Source organism: Vidua macroura, chromosome 8, assembly GCF_024509145.1.
Source record: "Vidua macroura isolate BioBank_ID:100142 chromosome 8, ASM2450914v1, whole genome shotgun sequence".
In the NCBI taxonomy this organism is placed as follows: domain Eukaryota; kingdom Metazoa; phylum Chordata; class Aves; order Passeriformes; family Viduidae; genus Vidua; species Vidua macroura.
In genome coordinates this window covers 6,032,930-6,052,028 of record NC_071578.1, presented here as the reverse complement: position 1 = coordinate 6,052,028, position 19,099 = coordinate 6,032,930, and the positions used below count along the sequence as shown (strand labels likewise).

The window sequence follows — 19,099 nt, the reverse complement described above, 5'->3', positions numbered from 1 at the left end:
AAACAAAAACCTGCTTTGGCTGACACTTTTTACTCCTGGTCCTAGTGCAGAAAAAAGAGAATACATACATTCAGCAGTTCAAATTACAAGGGATGGGGCAGAATTAAGCATGATATTTACTTCTTACAGCTCCCCAGCAACTATTAAGTGTTTAAACCCACTCCTTTCTTACCTGAGGGATGTGTTATAGAAGGCATTCAAAAATACAAAATATATGCTCCTAGCTTAAGGTTTTCCAGGAAAGAAGAGAATCCCTCATTCCCTCACTCCTCATCCTGAATCCTATCAAACTGTCAATTCAGGGGTTTGGGGATGTTTTTTGGTAAGTTTATTGGGTTTTTTGGATTGTTTGGGGTTTTTTTAAAACACTCAATACAGGCAGACAGTTTAAATCCTCTCCTACATTTGCTCTTATCTACCACTTGTAGGGTTAAGAACAGTTTTCCAGCAACAATTGTATTGTGTGTCTGTTCACAGGAGCATTGAATGTTTGGATGGATTTCTCAAACTCTGATGCAGTTGCATTTGCTTAACATCTTCAGCTTGGTTGTGAGTCAATTGCTTCTTGGAATAAAATACTATGGCTGCTGTTTAAAAGCTGATGTTAAAGACACAATTTCATCTCCTTACACACCACAGTGGACATCTCAGCACCAACAGAAATGAGAAGTAATAAAAAAACACTTTTGGGAAAGGATTACATACAAGACACAGTCAAACAAAACAAGCAGCTGGAGATCCTGTGTACTAAATTACCCTGTCCTTATTTGAAATCTAATATCTAGGCATTTCAATGCACTTGCAGGCAAGAAACTATGCATCTGAAAAACATACTGGTTTTTTGAGCTTGAAAACCAGTCTCAATATCATTCTTAAACTGAACAGATGAAATCAGAAGGCAGCTGCTGGCTCAAAACAACTGAGAAACAGCTCACAAGAAAGAAACAGAGACAACACTGTTTATGAAGAGTTGTCTGGCACAACCAGCAGTATGTGTAGTAGAGCTTACATTCCTATGGTGAATGGGCAGCTCCATTTTCCTGGGAATATGCTCCCTGCCAAAATGCCAGTACATATGCTGCAGCATCCCTCCCACGCCTGCCAAGTGAAAAGGGAGAATGGCTATGACTACACAAATTAACCTGTTATTCATGTAAGTGGTCTGAATCTTCTAAACCACTCTTTGTTCTTTCTCAAGAAAATGTAATTTGTTTACCTTGCCTTGCAATGTATGTGATGCCCAGGTCTGCCTCACTAGACATTGGTATTATTAAAACATTTTACAAAAAACAGACATCAAATCAAAGCACAACTGACTCAAAGAATGTGTCTTTCTAGTCAAGCCTGCACTCAAACCTGTTCAAAGCCTCATGACATTCTCATGTAACTCTCTTACAGCAGGTTAGCAGGTGTGGGCCATGCTCCATTTCCATTCTACATGCTAGTAGAACAAAAAGATATTGTATCTGAAGACCATCAAAACCGTGTAGCAGTAAGAAATCTTCAGAAGTTTTTCTATCTATTAAATACATATTAACTTCTGCTGTACTTACTTGTATCTTTTTATAACTGCATCAAGGTCTGCAGCCCTAGTGCAGTGTGAGAAGCCACTAAAAAGAGCTGCAGGACTACAAGCCTTTCCAAAAAGCTGTGGGCAAAAAAGCTCCTCTCAGCTTCACTTGCTGATGGTTGTGTCATTTTTAATGGCAATTCTGGCAATATGATCACCTCTACTACTTCAAGTCAAAAGGCATCTTTTTGGTGTCCACGCACAGAGATTCAAACATTTGTAACACTTCTGGTTTCTACCATTTGAGTTCAAATCATCCATATGATCTGATTCAGTTCAGTGAAACTCACAGCAATGAATTCACTTTAATATTAAAGCTGCTTTTGCTGATACCTTCACCAGGGCTTTTTTGAGCACCTTAAAGCCCTCATTCAGGACACCTGACTCCCATACACATTCTCCCAAGGAACAGCAAGTGGGACAATACTTTCATACACTGCACTGACTGGTTTGAGAGCTAAGACAAAAGGCTGAGAAGTTGTAACGATTAATATCAGGCAGGAAACCTTTCTGGCATTGCACAACAAAGACTATAAACCTGCAGGTCCTAGGGGCTTAACAGCAGACATGCAAATCATCTACTAACACCAGTGACTCCAGTGCAGACATGTTCATTATAAAAAAATAGAATTCATCGTCATTAAAAAAACCCACCACAAACAGAAAACAACAGATTCCTTTTTATCTCTCCTCTAGACAAATAAAAGGTGCAACATGACAAATAAATGGTTTTCAACCCTCAGTCATTTCAAAAAGGAAGCACTGAGTTTATTCTAACTAAAAGGAAAATATTGCACTGCACCTGCACAAGAAAGCTACATTTGTAACAAGCAGGCTCAAAGCCACAGAGCATTTTGATTGTCAATGCTTTGAGTACTTTCCAGTATCTTTTGCTGAAGTGCTAATGGTAAAGTGCTTGATTTTAAATTACTTTATTGGAGTGCATAAGAATAAATTAAGCCAGAAACACTAGTGCCTAATGCAAATACAGTTTTACTCACTTTAAAGAGATGTATTTAATTTGAAAGCATATGTTTGTGTATCCACCCTACCTCATACATCTGAATGAGTCAGCAATTACCCACAAAAACAGCTGACATTATTTTAAACCACAACATAATGAACCATGTCCATTACCAGTGAAATGTTTCCAAATAAAGCATCTTAGAAAAATCATCTGCATGCTACAGGCTTCACAGACCTCAAGACAACAGGAAACAAGTTAATTTGTGTTTTCTACAGCGACACGTTATTTTTTTAAGCTGACAAAATCCAAAATTCCAATCAGCTCAGGAATTAGGGAGACTGAATTCTCAATTAGTGGAAGTCCACATGGTAAAACTCTGTCTTAACTAATTCAGAGAAGCTGGTCAGACATCAGCTGCAGAAAAGGAAAGCAATCCTTGCTGTGAGTCTCTCCATAGCAGGGTGAAGAGGGATCATTAACTGACTGATGCAGTAATGAAGGAGCTGGAAATGGCTTGGCATACAGGAGGCTCCAAATCAGTCTGATGACAAACAATTCATCTCATCTAAATGTACCATTTCTCAGCAAGCACTGCTCACTGCTTTTCACCCAATGCCCAACATGCAGAAATACACCAGCCCAGCCACATTTTCCTGTGGCCTCTGCCACCACTGACAGTAACTCTCGAGCTGAAAAGCTGCGAAACAAACTCTCAGGAACACACAGGACAACAAACACCAACACCACACAAGCTGTCCTGCAGTCTGGAAAAGCAGAAGTCACACAGGACAACAAGGGTTCGTTCTGAGTGTCCCAGCACAGTGCCTGGGACACCCAGCTCAGGACATGAGTGTCCATCACTCTGCTCACTCTCCAGCTGCTCAGGCAAGCACAGGGCTACACATACAGGGAGGGGGGAATAAATATATATAGGGAGTTTCTGCAGTGAATGCCCCAAAGAGAGAAACCAAACTCCATTAAGACTAAATCCATGCAAGAGCAAGTCTGACCAGTCCCCTGAGGTGCTCCCACTTTTACTGTTTGGTATCTAGGTTTTACTGGTTTGGCTGTTGATGAGTGGTTCCTGTAGGAGACAGCTTGCTCTGGCATGTTGGTTACATGCAGACATTCTGTAGCCCGCTTACCATTTAACTGTTACACTGCAATGCAAAGAAAGTGCTGCCTTGTCCAGATAAAGACATTCCATTTGTCTGCCGTTTCAGTTTCTATAACCATCTGTTTTCTTAAACACACCAGCATCCCTGCTTCTACTGGACTACTTTTGCATCTCTGAACATTAAAAACCAACAACTTGCATCAAGTCAAAGCTTGCCAAATAAACAAAACTTTTAAATGTTGTTGGCAGGTGTATGAGATTATGTCAAAAAGCAAAACACCACAAACTGTGCATTAAAAGGATTCACATATATAGGTTTTTTCATTGTTTGCCTGTGGGAACCAGGAACTTCCAAGCAACATTTACAAAGTAATTTGCTATTTGCTATTGTTACCCTATTGCTAGGGTAAAGATTTAGAACTGCATTTTCAACACAAATCCTGAGTGACTGAATGTCACCAAAATACAGTAAGATCGAAGAAGTATCAGGATAATAAAACATATTGTAGCAGAGTAATTTCTTAGGAGTAAATTTCACAACCCACAGCTAAAACAGCTTCTTTATAGAATAATTTTTTGAGGCACAAGAGAGTTTTACCGCCAGCAGCTCAAACAGATCCATTTGTCATCCAAAAGCCAAGTCATGCTCACACGTCAGACTCAAGGATGGTATCGTGTTATATTACAGGTGTGTCTAACCTACATAAGGAAGCTTTTGCAAGGCTAAGATTGCATTAAACAGTTGTCTCAATTATTCTTTCAAGAAGCTGATATTCAGAAGGCAGCCTTATTTTTAGGCAGAAGTATTTAGGCTCATATGTGCTAAAACAAACTTTAAAATCAGCTGCCTCAGTTTTGGGACTTAAGAGAAAAGAGTCAAGGATTAGCAAGTAAAGAATTTGGGGTATTCCCAAATTCAAATCAAACTAAAGCTGTGTATTACCATGGGATATATCAGAAGAACTGGCCAAACCTGTATAGCTGAAATGATTCATAGTTCTCACAAACAGAAGAAAAAATGTACAGGCTGCACCACCTCAGCAGAACCAAGGGAAGGCTTTATTTTAAATACTATGTTCACCAACTTCAAGCAATTTTTGCAGGACACTGAGGCTGTCACTCCATGAGGAATAAAAGAGAACATAAAAGAAAAAAAAAAGAAAGAACCTAGCAAATATCATGCCTATTAAATATCTTTATAAGGAAAGGCACAAGAGGAAAACAGCACAACAAAAAGGACATCAGAGAGATCACCGTGCTATATATTTTGGGAATGCACGTTTAGCCAGAAATATCTGATGCAGTTAAAGCATTAAGACTGTTTTGGGCTGACCTAAATTAGTTATCAATGTGTTAGAAACACTGAAGAAGCTGCTGTAGTTTAGGGTTTCTTTGCATGTGTTTTCACGCACTGCAAATAAGTACAGAAGTCAAACATCAGTTATGGAAGTGAAAAAGTTTCAGGGAAAAAAAAAAATCAAGCAGTGTTGCTGCCACAACAATGACAATTTCAAGTCCATATCTGAAGATTCTAGTCTAAAAGGAATGTTCAACCAGGTACACACATGAAAACAACCATGAATGCACAAGTAAGATGCAGAGAAGGATAGGGATATACAAACTGTATATATTAGCACTGCTGTAAACCACTGACATCTACAGATAGGCAAGAAAAATGCAGAATAAGCTGTAATGGAACTCCATATGCAATAATTCTTAACTTATACTTCACAATCTATATTTAATTCACTTAGTTTGTTTCCTTTAGATTTTCCCTTTTGTGCTGCTTGTGGTGCGTAAGAACCATAAACAGTTTATAGACATTTTACACAGGAATGGCAGACATTTATCTCATGTGCTCAGATCACTTTGACTGAGGTATTTACATCCCAGATTATACTTAAGATTTCCCATTCTCCATTCTTTCATTCTGTATCATACATTTAGGTTTACCCATTGCTCTCCACATGGTTGAGATCTCCAAGGTCTGGCAGTGCCATACCTTGGATCTAGTAGTTGGTTTTCTGTCTGACAGCCCATTAGTGAGTGAAGAAGTTGACAATTTTGTAAGTTAATATAAATCAGTCATAATAGCAATCCCCTCCATGGGCCACCTACATACTGCTCTGATATAATCACAGATCCCAGGAAAGAGAGAATTAGATTGTGCAGCTTCTTACCTGCAGCTCCTTTGAGACTCTCTCTAAGTGGTTAGTTATCTTTTTTATTAGGTCACTATACATCTGTTCCGAATGCTGCTGGCATACACACTTATACACACAACTGCAGAAACAAATATAGGAACAAACAATGAACTTACAACAGTTTGCAATGAAGGGTAACAGACTTCAAAACATTTTGTTCAAGTTTCAATTTAGAGGATTACAGAGTTAATTGAATGATTGTTGAACTTTTAAATACAGTTCTAAGCTTGGAATGAGCTCCAGCAGGCTCTTAAGGCTCCCCTGGAGGCTCCAGGGCGTCCATCCCATTCCCCCTCCCCAACTTCATTTTAACTTACAATGAGTTCTCTTACAGTGCACTTCAAAACAGCCAGGACAGTTCTGTCAACAGCACATTCCTACTTCTGGCTTTTGTCTCTCTTTTGTGAATGAAGTCTCCATTAAAATAAGCAGGTTTAACAATTTTATGAATATTCTAGGGCAAAACCCTTACTAAAAGAAGGGGAATGCTGACAAGTATCATAGAAGTAGCATCAAAACCATGGTAGTGTTAAAAAGAAATGACAAGAGTTCTACAACTACAGACCCAAACATGCTTGTCCATTCTTTGTTACTTAAATTGTAAGAAAATTTTACATTTTCATAACAAAGAAAGATGCAGAAAAAGGGCAATAAAACTAATTCTGCATTCTGTGGCTTTGCTGTGTTATGTCTGTGCCACCTTTGAATCTTAAGAACACTTTTATTGCTTTCATATTGCAATACTGCAAAACAAGGCTATTCATTGAAGGCATATTTACAGCAGTTGTAAAACAAATACATTTATTACTTTCAGCAAGATATTACTGGAGAGTAGTCATCACTGTCAGGACTAACACCAACCTTCATCTGTACCAAGCAGCTTTTACTCCTCAGTCAGCATTTCAAAATTTAGCTGCCAAACCCAAGAGTTTGATATTATTTATATATATTCAGTCAAAGTCATTCTTTTTCTTTCATATCAAGTCTACCAATAGCAGATCCTACATTGAAACAAGCAACTGCAAAATATATTTTGGTACAATGCTCTTTGCTAAGAGCAAAAGCATCAGTTTGGTATGGATCAAAGAGAGAAACACTGATAAGAAAAGTGAAACTGATTTTTGTGATCTCTTACAAAATCAGCCAGCTGGGTAACCACAGCAAATGGCCACACATTTGTTTGCTCCACAGCTAACCAGTACACAGCCACTTCCACAAGTTGACTGCTTTATCTGTAAGCAACTAAACTGATATTTAAAGTACACTTGTCCTTAGTGTTACACACACTATTGCTGCCTCTATTTCTGCAACATGTTCTGTAGTCAACCACCAGTCTTCCCATGTACACACAGGGTGTGTTTACATTTTACTTGAACACTTCTACTTAGAGGTTCCTTCTCCATTTTGAGATCCTGTTTTCAGTTCCTGACTGTGGGCTAATTCTGTGAATCATCCTTGCTCTGATATTACCCAAAAGAAGGTAGTTCTTGTTAGTTCTTTAACATAACCAAACACCTTAGGAATAGGAAATCCCAAAAAGGACATTAAGAGGGTAAGCAGTGGATGAATATCCAAGCTCTCCAAGTTGTCCTGAGGAACAGAAAACTTCACTGCACCTGGGAGGCAGTGGAGACTGCCAGAAGTACAACTTAGCTGCTCATGTTTTCCTCGCCTCAAACCTTCCTTCACACCTCTCTGCCAATTTATCCAACCCTTTTATAACTGGAAGTGACTATGCACAGACAGGCTTTGGACTCACAGTTGAAAACAGACACTAATAACACTTTGATATGTTACAGATAAACTGGTCCATGGTAAATATCTGTATCACACCTTGGAAGTTATCTCCCAGCTCTCACTGCTGGGGAGTAAACACCTACAGCTATCGTTGACTATGTCAAATATAGCAAATACCCAAATATTTGAGTATCTAATAATATATTTTGAGTTTGCATTATGGAAAACTTGATTCCTTTAGTCAGCACAAAGATGACCAAGAATACTACTGTATTTTCATGTCAGTTTCACTGTAAAGAAAAAAAAAAATATATATATATGTAGCTGTTTGAACCACTTCAAGAAACAATCAATTTTTCAGACTAAAGAACTGGCTTAGAAGCAGAGAAGATCTAAACTCCAAGTCTGCTACAGACTCTCAAAAATACTCCAAGCAAACATCCTTATTAAATTCAATTAAAAAAAAAATCAATTAGCTTTCCCTTGCCAATCTATCTTGTCTAGACTGTCAATCAAAGGAACAGTCTGAAAATATTTTAAAAAACCCAAAATCAATCTCCTGGTTGGAAGCGGCTGTGGCAGAGTAATTATAATCCCAGACATAATTTTTAAAGGAAAACCAGAGACATACCAGCTCTACCAGTAACACTAAACTATGGAAAATCTTTAGCTTTGGTAATAGTAAAATATATGCAACAGATATCCATGCATCATGACAGTCCTGCACCAAGTGCCCCAGATGTACAGGGCTTTTCCAGGAGAAACTCAAAACCCAGTATTCCTTCAGTAAATAAAATTTTATAGGAGTAGAAAGATGACAAGGATGAAGTCCAGTTATCTGCAAACCATAACCAGGTATAATTAAACCATTAACTTTGCACACCTACTCATTATCAGAGACCACTTTTGAGAGATGTCTTACTGCAGACTGTTTGCACATTGGGGATTTCAAGGTGGGAAAGGATTCTGATTACTTACACTAAAGTTGACTCCCTTAATTCAAACAACCATCTCAATTATTTATATACATGATGACTGATCTTTGAGTCCTGTTAAAAGCAGTTCCAAAAGTTTGGAGAGGAAAGAGGAAGTTTCTTGAAGTTTTCAATGGGAACTAAGGGGCAAAACTGAACACCTGCCTTTCTTTTATCTGCTTTCCTAATCCAAAATTTTAAACTGCAGAGACAAAGCAGCTAAGAGCAAATGGGCATGAGATAACAGAGCTGAAAGTCTTCAAAAGCAGCCATCAGTGACCGGAGCTGGCAGCATTATTGCACAGAGATCAACACTGGTGAAGAAAACTAAGACAGCAGTGCCACAGTTGTGCAAGGGCCAGGGGTTTTAACAGCATCTGGGGCAGTAAATCCAGCAGCAGTCACCCACTTTCTATCCTGTTCACCAACACCCTGAATACCTGCCACCTACAGAACAAACATCTCCAATTTAGTTCATCTCTTAAGAAACTGTGAGGTCTCTACAGCATTTAGCATTCTGGTTTGGGGCAGCAGTGTGATGGGGAAGCAAACCCCACACCACCCCCAGTACTGAGCACTAGTTTAGCCTGAAGGGCAGTTCAGGTGTGTGATTAGATCCCTTTCAAACCAAACTGCAGCTCCAAGACAGCTACAGCCCAAGCCTTCTCCAGACAAGAATGGAGATCCAAAGGAGTGTCCTTCTCAAACTGCCTGGAACTTGGCAAGGGGAGAACACACCAAAACACCTGAGGCAAAACACACAAATGACAATTTACATCAAAGGACCTTGGCACGAGGTGCTTCTCTTTCCTTCTGCACATGAGCCACACCAAATTGGTTCCTATTAGCTATCATAAAGAAGCATTTTGATACATTAAGTCAACTGCTTACCATGCCAGTTTCTTTGGAGAACAGGATGTTGAGACTTTAATACATTTCCTAGGACATTACACTAAGCAACTGTGATGGTGCTTATTTTAATATTAATGTTAGGCATTTTAATTTTTTAGCATTTATTCTTGTTAACATGGTATGTCAAAATATGTATCTATTATTCACACTCTAACCATTTAAACACTACTGTATTTCCTATAACTTTCCCATTTGTCTCCTCAAAGGTACAAAATATGACATTTGCATAGACAGCAAAATCAAATAAACATTTGCTTTTAAAGATAAAATAAGTTAGGTAGCATTTAAAGTATTTCCTTACCTGTATATTTGTTCATAGGAGATAGGGATGTAGTCACCAGGACTCTGAGTTAAAAGCTGATCTATGGCACTGTCCAACTTTGGCCAATATGTGCTCTTATAGTCTTCAATTGTTATAACATTCATTACTGCAAGAAAAAGACAAGAATAGATTTAGTAACTTCACCTAGAAGATTAGAAACAAGTGAACATTTTGCGATTTCAGATCACACCAATAACAAGGCCAAAAAACCTGGGAACAGCTCACTTCCACCAAAATAACCTCATCTAAAACTAAAGCCTTGAATTTGTACCTTTGTATTTACAAAAAATAAAATCAGAGCACCTGCCAAATCAGTGCTTTGGTATTTCCCTGGGGCCTAAGTAACATGGAAAAGCAAAGACCTGGGAGTTCTAACATGAAAATATAAGAATAAAAATTCATAAAAAGATTAGTTCAGACAAATAAATTATGTAACTTTGTGGCAGTTCAGAATCAATTATTAACATGGCATCTTCACATTGAGGAGAACAAGCTCTGGCCAAGACTGGTAGGTTTTTGAATATTCCTTCCCAGCAGATGTATTAATTTCACAAGTCTCAGGTGGGACCAGCAGCTTCCTTGGTGCAAAAGATGATGCAATTCCCTCTGCCTTCAACTGCAGTTAGGCTTCCAGGCAACTTTTCTGAATCTGCTTTACAGTTCCCCTCTAGCAGGGACAATTACACTCCTTTTGTAGATAAAGATCACCACAGGGAAGAATAGGAAGTGTTTAAATTAACGTTCCCCACTGCTCCCTGACCTTCCTCCTGAGCTTCCCAACTGAACCCTCTTGCACCAGTGACTCAGAGCACCTTCACAGCCACAGAAGGGTATGGATCTCTCTCTTTTCAGAGAGGATTTCTGAACCAACCACTCGTGGCTCAGTTCCAACAGTTTACACCTTCCCTTCAGGGCCTTACTCACAGCACTTCCTCGCTGCCTTGTCACACCACCACAGCTTCACAGCACCCACTCAAAAAAGCCCTCAGCAACCAACAGAACCTCAGTCGAAACTATGATTTGAATTCAAGCAATGAAATCGAATCAAATCTATCAAAACAAAAAAGGGTCAAAACGATCCAGCCTTGGACATCTAGAATAATTTCTTCATTTGAACTCCACCTGTGGGTCTGGCCTAAATGGAACAGAGAATAAAGATACTTCTCACCTCACATAGACCATTTTAGATACAACACTGGAAAGAAATATTTTGGTTACCAATGAATTTTAAATATACACTTAAATGTAGATTCACTGATGGGTTTGAAAAGCAGTACTTTTGAAAGGTATTTTCAAAGGAGTTGAAAGGAGCTGGGCTAGTGAGTCACTTTTGGCAGCATTATAAAGAACAATTGTAAGGAAATTGGCAAAACAGTTATGAGTATCATGAGGAAAATAAAAGATTGTACAGAGAACATGGAATAGAGAGAGGTGTGAGACATGGAGTGTTGGAACTCTATCTGTACGAGCAAGTATTACAGATTTCTTTGTGTGTTGTGTTAGGGTATTTCAGCCAGAAACTTTGCTTAGAGAAGGATGTTAGTGCAGCACCCCTGAGTCCTCTTCATCCAGCTGCAGCCACTGGTGCCCTCTTGCTTCACAGCTGTTACAGAATCAGATCCAGTTAACCTAAAAGTGTCTGAGCAGTGACCAGGTCCCCACTACCAAGCGCTGCAGGACACTGCCCCATGAGCCCAGGCTGCAATCTGAAAGGACATCACTGTTTGTTAACGCGCGAGTCAGGGTCACAGGAGTGGCTACACAACCACCAGGATTTCAGTTAACAAGTCCAACAAGTCAGCTCCCCCGTGTAAAAGCACCCATGCAGTCAGCAACAGCAGAGCACCTCCCTGGCAGTAAACTCAGCCCCTGTTCCTTGCCTTGCAACACCTTCTCAGAGTTCTCATCCCTTACAGAGCCCACACTCCAGGCAGATGTCCTCAGCAGCAGCCCCACACAGCACCTTTACTATTCCTGCTTACACTCACAGCAGCAGAACCTGAGCTTTTGTTTTTTACTCTGCTACCCCAAAAAAGATGGGCTTCCACAGCACCACTCTGTTCCACAGAAAATATTAAGCTGAAGTCAGCATAAACATTAGACCAAGTCTTGCTTTTAAGATTTCAATGTATAATCACGCCCACATCTGGTTTAACATATTAAATGAGCCCTATTAATTTGGAAGAAAATAGTCAAGTAAGATTTGGGAACACTGCAAAATAATTTTAACAGGCTGTTGAGATGTTAATTTTTTAAATTTTTTTTTATAATATGGAAAAAGAAAGCAGCAGCAGACAGGAAGGTCTGCCCATTAGACATGCTGCACAGGTAAAGGACAAAATGCTTTTACAAAAAGCCCCGTGAGACTTGCACAGAGAAGTCTACATAGAAAATTTACTGATAAATTCACAGTAACACTCCAGAAAAGCTTCATTCTCATTCAAAAGTATCTTACAAGTACTAAGTAATTTGATTTCCACACTTCAGTTCTGAAACTAAGCCAACCACAATATTTACATAGCTAAAAATCCAAGACTACAAACTGAACAATCACTATTTTTATTCTTCTAATCCAGAAAACAAAGTACTTTAAAATTTGAATAATTATGAGAAGTTAGTAATGCCCTTTTTCTCCTGGCAGCTCTTGCACACAGAAGTGAAGGGTGGCCTGAAGACCCTCCAACTACAAACTGTGCAAGAACACGGTCGAGACCAGCAAGGAAGGAATCACACACATCCTTAGCAAGGAAAGATAGGTTGCCCTTTAATTTTTTATTTTTCTCTCTTTTTAGGATGTCACGCTTAAGTGTTTATCCCTACATTAGGTGTTCAAGATTTAAAAGGATTTGCCCAACAGTTTCCACTCCCAAACTGCAAATTAGTTGGTTTCTGGGAAGTGACACTGATATTTTGTAAGAAAGCATGCTAGAATGCTGGATTTTATCCAACTCCAGCAAGGCTGGGGAGGTGGGGCTGGGAGAGAAATCTGTCCAATAGAATCGAAAGAAGTCAGTATTTTCCAGAGAATTCAGCATTTTCCAGAAAATTATTAAAGACTTCACAAGTAAATCCTGAGCAACAACTGCTGCTTTTCCATACAAAAAAAGTTCAAAAGGAAAGCTTTAAGAGAAATGCAGCAGTGAAACCATTTTAGTAAAAAAGAATATGCATGAGCTATCATAACCTAAATATATCAGTATTATAGTCATAATGGAAACACAGTCTGCTTCAACCTACCAAATTCTTTGGTATCAACTTCAATGAAAAGAACGGCAAAATCCACTTAAAAAAAAAAAAAAACACATCAAGAGAAGGTATATATCCCCCCTTAAACTGGTAATAAAACCTTACACACAACACACACTCACTTTTTCAAATCTGTAGCTAAAATACAAGAGGCAGAGCAGGATGGCTGATCCAACCTACTGCCAAGTACGCAGAGAGCAGTCTGACAATTATCTGTCATTTATTCTGGCTATAAACACAAAAGAAAGCAACTAAGCATCTTTCAGAAGCTGTATTTCATCTCACCAAGTGAGATACATGAAACTTTACTGCTCAATTAGCAGTGCACCCTACAAACCTCAATATTTTGCTAAAGTGTACAAACTCTTCAGGGAGTTGTCCAAGAGTCATCTACAGACCATGGCCCTGTGCTTTCCTGTTTCTGAGCCCCCACGTGCATCTTTTCACAACAGATTTTGCTCTGCCCTCCTGCCTGACACACCCCAGCATACATTAGCAAGTTTATGAGTTTGCCCAGTGGTTGCTTCCAATTCTATTCTATTTTTATGACCTGTTTCTCAGCCTGAATTAAGGCTGGTTAGTAAAAGTACCTTTTTCTTCATCAGACCATTTGCCCACACAGCAGTGCACACACACTGCACTGGGCAATGTGATGCAAGAGGGAAGGCAGCAGATTTAGTGGATATGCCAATGCACACAGCCACATGTGCCTGTCCCAAATGGCACTGGCATCAACAACATTTATAACCATCCTTTCTTGAAATGGAGAAAAGAAACAAAATGGGAACTCTTCATTGCTCACCTCAATCAGGTTATGCTGCAATTACTATTATGGAAGAGTTCTTCTTAAAGTACTAAAAGTTCTTTGACTTCTTTTCTCCCTCATGAACTTTGAAAAATACTTTTCACAACACTACTGCTTTATAAATCCACAGCTATGACTGAAGCTGATCAACTGTAAATATTTAGTTTTAAGTTTACTACAAAATAGAAGTTTTTCTTAAGTTTCTTTAAGTAGAAGAAAAGCTATTAATGAAAAACTATTAAATGAACTATGCATTATTCTAATTTTAGCTCTCAGTCCTACCAAAATCTCAAGGAAGGAGAACTGGATTTAGCCTCTTTGAAAGAAAGGAAGGATACTCTGTCCAGGACAGCCTCTGCATCATGAAGCAAGGCAGGAGTTATTGCTCATCCAACTGCAGAACTGCCTTATGCAGCAGAGAACAGACAACTTTTCCAGCAAGCTTAGGACTGGCAAACTTCTCCACACATGTTCTGCCATTACTGGGACAGAGCAGGCAGGAGGGATCCAGCACACACTGATTCCCTCCTAGGGAACATTTCTATCCAAAGAGACCTTTCTCCCTTTTTCTGTGGGTGAAAATTAAAGGTGATCCTTTGTCAGAGCCAGGATAAGAACAGGCAGGAGCCCAACTCAGCTCCTTTAGGTTGTCAGTCAACACTGCTTCACTGGACTTGTTCTGTTCACTTACATGTACCACCACAGCTATCCACAACACAAAGGTGTGGGAAAGTTCTAATGAACTTCACTTAGAGAATTTTCTGTTTTGCAGGAAAATAACAACAACAACAAAAACATCAGTAAAATATTGTGTTGGGATACCAGTGCTAGAGAAGTGAAAACAAGAACTCCAAAACCACACCCTAAGCAAAATCATGCTCTGCTGCTGCTTCTCCCTCTCAGACATAAACTGTGGATTAGCTGGAAAGTCACCTTCCCACTTGCTGGAGATCCAGCTTGAAAACCATTTTCATTCTGAAACAGAAGGAAAAACTAAGATTCTGAATGTCTGGAGTAGGACTTCAAGAGCCTAGTTTAGCAAGGTCGAACGACATCTCATTTCAACTGTCTCCAGGGTTCAGAAGCCACCCCAAGGTACCTGGAGACCTGACAAGCAAGGCAGGCAAAGTACCAGGAAACTCACAGAGCCTGGGAGTCTTAACTTCAAAGCAAACAGCCTTGGCCATGTGCCACAAAAGCCAGGCTCACCCGAGAAGCAGAAATCCAGAAGCCTGAACTTTGAGCTTTTGATCACCTCTGGACATGGACAGGTCAGAGAGCACTGGGGAAAGCAGGGAGGACACAAAAAGTGCATTTCCCATCAACATTTTATCATGGCAATCACACAGTTGCACTTCCAGGAATGCTTTTAACTATCAAATCCAAGTTTTCCAATGGTCTATGAGAAAAAAAAGGTATATTTTGCCCAGAAAGCTGACTTTTGGAAAAAAAGTAGAACTGAAAATTACAGCAAAAAATCTTCCATTCCCTCGATCTTAACTCAGAAAAAAATAGGGAAAAAATGCCATTTTTGTTAGAGGCTACATACAAAAGCCATTTTGGAACCCCCAAGGCCAGGATGGATGGAGCTCTGAACAACCTGGTCTAGAGGAAGGTGTCCCTGCTCAAGCAGGGGGCTTGGAACAATATGGTCTTTAAAGTCCCTTGCAATCCAAACCATTCTCTGATGTTACGATTCTATTTTTGGGGCTAACTTGGGAAAATGAACCCCCTGTCGTTCTCATCAGCCCTTTGCAGATGCTCATCCCTTCTGGGACAGCACCTTTCCAGGGACTCTGCCCACAGCTGCCACCAGCAATCCCAAACAGGCTTCTAGGTTTTCCAGGCGGAGAGACAAAGTCTATAGGAAAGTACGGTCGGAGCTAAAGGGCTTCAGAGCCGGCCGAGAGCCCTGCCCACGCTGGCTCTCCCAGAGCCACATCTACCGTGACAGCAAAGCAGAAGTTGGGGCGCTGGGCGAGGAAAGGTTATTTTCGCCTTCCAAGGCGCCTTAACCCGCTTGACTTCGCTTCGAGAAGCCTCTCGAGGCGAGACCAGGTCGGGGAAGGAAAGAGCCGGGCAGGGAGGGGGCAGCGGGTTCAGCGCAGCAGGCGAGGCCCCCCCGCGCCCGGGCCCGGGTCACTCACGGAACTTGGAGGTCGAGGCGCTGATGTTGATGGCGGCGATGGCCCCGGCCGCCCCCACCCTGCCGGCGGCAGCCCCCGGCTCGCAGCCCCGCAGCCCCGCGCCGTTGTGCTCGGGCCCCGCGGGGCGCGGCGGCCCGGCCGGCGGCAGCAGCCGCTCGCCGAGCAGGTGCCGCCCGTAACCGCCCGCGCCCCAGTTGTTGTGGTTCTGGTCGTCCATCATGGCCTCGCCGCCGCCTTCCTCCTCCATGCTCTCCTCCTCCATGGCGGGCGCCTGGCTGCGGGAGCGGGGCGGGATCAGCGCCCGCCGCCCATCGCCGCCGCCTCAGGCCCGGCGGGGCTCGGCGGGGCTCGGCCCGGGCCCCAGCCCAGCTCCGGCCGCGCCGCGCGACACGTCGCGCCCGGCGGAACGCGGCAGCCGCGCCGGGCGGCACCGCCGCGGGGCATGCTGGGGGATGTAGTCCTGCGGGGCGGAGCGACTGGCGGGGCGCGGAAAGAGGCGCGGCCGGCGCGGGGTCCGTCCCCGGCCGCGCCCGGGGTTCGCTCTTCCCGGTTCCCCGATGCCAGGGAAGTTCTCTCGGGAGCGGGGAGGCTCCGGCAGGGCCCGCGCGGAGAGCGGGGCCCGTGCCCACAGCGCCCCCTGGCGGGAGCGCGGCGGCCGGGAAGGGCCCGCTCTCGGCAGAAGGGACGGACCGCGGTCGCGATGTCACTCGTCACTCGTCACTTGTCACTCGTCACTCGTCACTTGTCACTTGTCACTCGTCACACCCTCTCCCCGCCCTGCGGCACCGGCCCGGCACCGTGCGAGGTGTCCCTGCCCACGAGGGGCTTGGAAACAAACCATCCTTAAGGTCCCTTCCAGATGTGGGAAAGGTGTAGATGGAAACAACGCAGCAGCCAGAGCAGGCCTGTGCATTTGCTGAAGCTGTAATCTGCGATCTATGCATGATGTGCCAAAGAAAATGGAGGGAAATGTCTGAGCAGAGCACTGATGTTCAAGGTGTGATTTTACATCTGAGGAAAACACTCTTAGTTCAAAAATGTACAAAGCCCCCCCGTGCAATAGGGACAAACTGTTTTCATCGTTTGCCTTTATCAAAGCAACTTGCGATAGTTCCACACTGCTGTGAAATCAGTGGCACCTTCTGCTTTTATAAAACAGAACAATTTTACAGCCCAGCCTGTTCCAGGAGCTGGGAAGTGCCTGCACAGCGCTGCTCCTTCCATTCTCCTGTTAACAGGGGGAATAACCTGCACAAATAATGTATGAAGCCGTTTGTCTTGCAATAAACAATGTAACAATTAAAAAGTATTTTTTAAATATGCTCTTCACCAAGAACTGTAGTTATAGGGCAAGAAGTAATGGATACAAATTGAAAGAGGGGAAATTTAGGTCAGATATTAGGAAGGAATTCTTTACTGTGAGTGTGGTGAGACACTGGAATGGGTTGCCCACGGAAGTCATAGATTCCCCATCTCTGGCACTGTTCAGGGACACTTTGGATGAGCCTTGAGAAGCTTGGTCTAGTGGATGATGTCCCTGTCCATGGCAGCAGGGCTGGGGCTAGATGGTCCTTAAGGTCCCTCCCAACCCCTTCACATTCCATGATTCTGTGATTATATTGCCTAGTAGCCTTCGAGTACACTTACTTTAAGTTTTATTTTCATTTTCACCTGGGCACTGTGATGGAAAAATGGAAATGAGTAGTGGCTTCTTACTGAAAATAGATTTCCTCTGTGTGGGTTTTTGATCTTGCTTGGCAAACAAAACAAAAAAGTGAAAAATGTAGATAAAATCAAAGGTGCCTTGCCTTCTTTCCAAAATGTCTTATAAAAAGTGAAAAGCATGTCATCGTGTTTCCGAGTAGAAACACTAGGTTCTATTTTAGCATGAAACACTAGTTCTATTTTAGCATGAAACAAAATTGTTCTGTTTTATAACAGCAGAAGGTGCCACTGATTTCACAGCAGTGTGGAACCATCTCAAGTTGCTTTGATAAAGGCAAACGATGAAAACAGTTTGTCCCTATTGCACGGGGGGGCTTTGTACATTTTTGAACTAAGAGTGTTTTCCTCAGATGTAAAATCACACCTTGAACATCAGTGCTCTGCTCAGACATTTCCCTCCATTTTCCATCTTGGTAAAGCCCAAGCAGTCACAATTTGGTCCTGGAGTCCAAAAGCTGGTTTGGCACATCATGCATAGATCGCAGATTACAGCTTCAGCAAATGCACAGGCCTGCTCTGGCTGCTGCGTTGTTTCCATCTACACCTTTCCCACACCTGGAAGGAGAACAGACAGGACATTTTTGTTCACTCTGCTAAAATGTGTGTTTAGTGACTTGGATGTGCCAGGTAATGCAGGTATCAGTAGAGTCATTTATAATGGATGTTAAACTTGGAAAGCTAAAGCAGCAAACCGTTTTTAGCTTAGGTAAGTGTTGTGGTTCTCTGATAACCACATAGAAAAATAAATGGAGTTTGCATATCTTCAGTGCTTCAAGGAAGGCATGTTTGTGTTCTCAACCCTCAGAGCAACTCCATTGTAACCTCCCACTCATCTCCTCTTGCTGATCTCAGGAGTGGGTCTCTGATTGTTTCCCAGTGTTTAAAAACATCATGAGCTGAGGAGGAATCAAACTCTTACCAGCAGAGTTTTATCTTTGTTTTAGTAATTTCAAAAGTGCTTATGTTAACATCTAAGAGCAGTGGACAAACACAGCATTTTTCAGTTCTAGAATTACTGCTTTTCATTTTCAGTTCTAAAATTTCTTCTTTTCTCTTTCATACTCTCTTTCTGCCCATACCTATTTCTGTTGCCATCTCTGTAATTTACTGAACACCTGGGGGTTTGGTTTGGTTTGGTTTGGTTTGGTTTGGTTTGGTTTGGTTTGGTTTGGTTTGGTTTGGTGGCTGGGGGTTTTTGCCACAATCTTTAAAGGTATGTTGCCCTTCTAATTCCTTTTCACAACGTTCCATTCACTGTGACTACACTCACTGCACTTCCTTGTGGCAGGAATCCAAGAAAGCTTAGGAAATACTTCACCAAGCATTTCTCCTCCATCGCCTTGTGCAACGAGGCAGCTCATCTTACCAATCAA

The 19,099-nt window shown here is 41.8% G+C and overlaps 1 protein-coding gene across 2 annotated transcripts in view; it reads right to left on the bottom strand.

The window, feature by feature from the left end:
* CACUL1 (CDK2 associated cullin domain 1) overlaps positions 1-16,369 on the bottom strand; it is a 43,290-nt gene extending 26,921 nt beyond the window's left edge. For both annotated transcript variants that reach the window (XM_053983794.1, XM_053983795.1), the window contains exons 1-3: positions 16,002-16,369; positions 9,783-9,909; positions 5,835-5,937 (exon numbers count right to left, since the gene is read on the bottom strand). In XM_053983794.1, the coding sequence (XP_053839769.1) occupies positions 5,835-5,937; positions 9,783-9,909; positions 16,002-16,263 (492 nt within the window). In that variant the 5' untranslated portion in view covers positions 16,264-16,369. The remainder of the gene's footprint in view (positions 1-5,834; positions 5,938-9,782; positions 9,910-16,001) is intronic.
* Between the last annotated feature and the right edge of the window lie 2,730 nt (positions 16,370-19,099).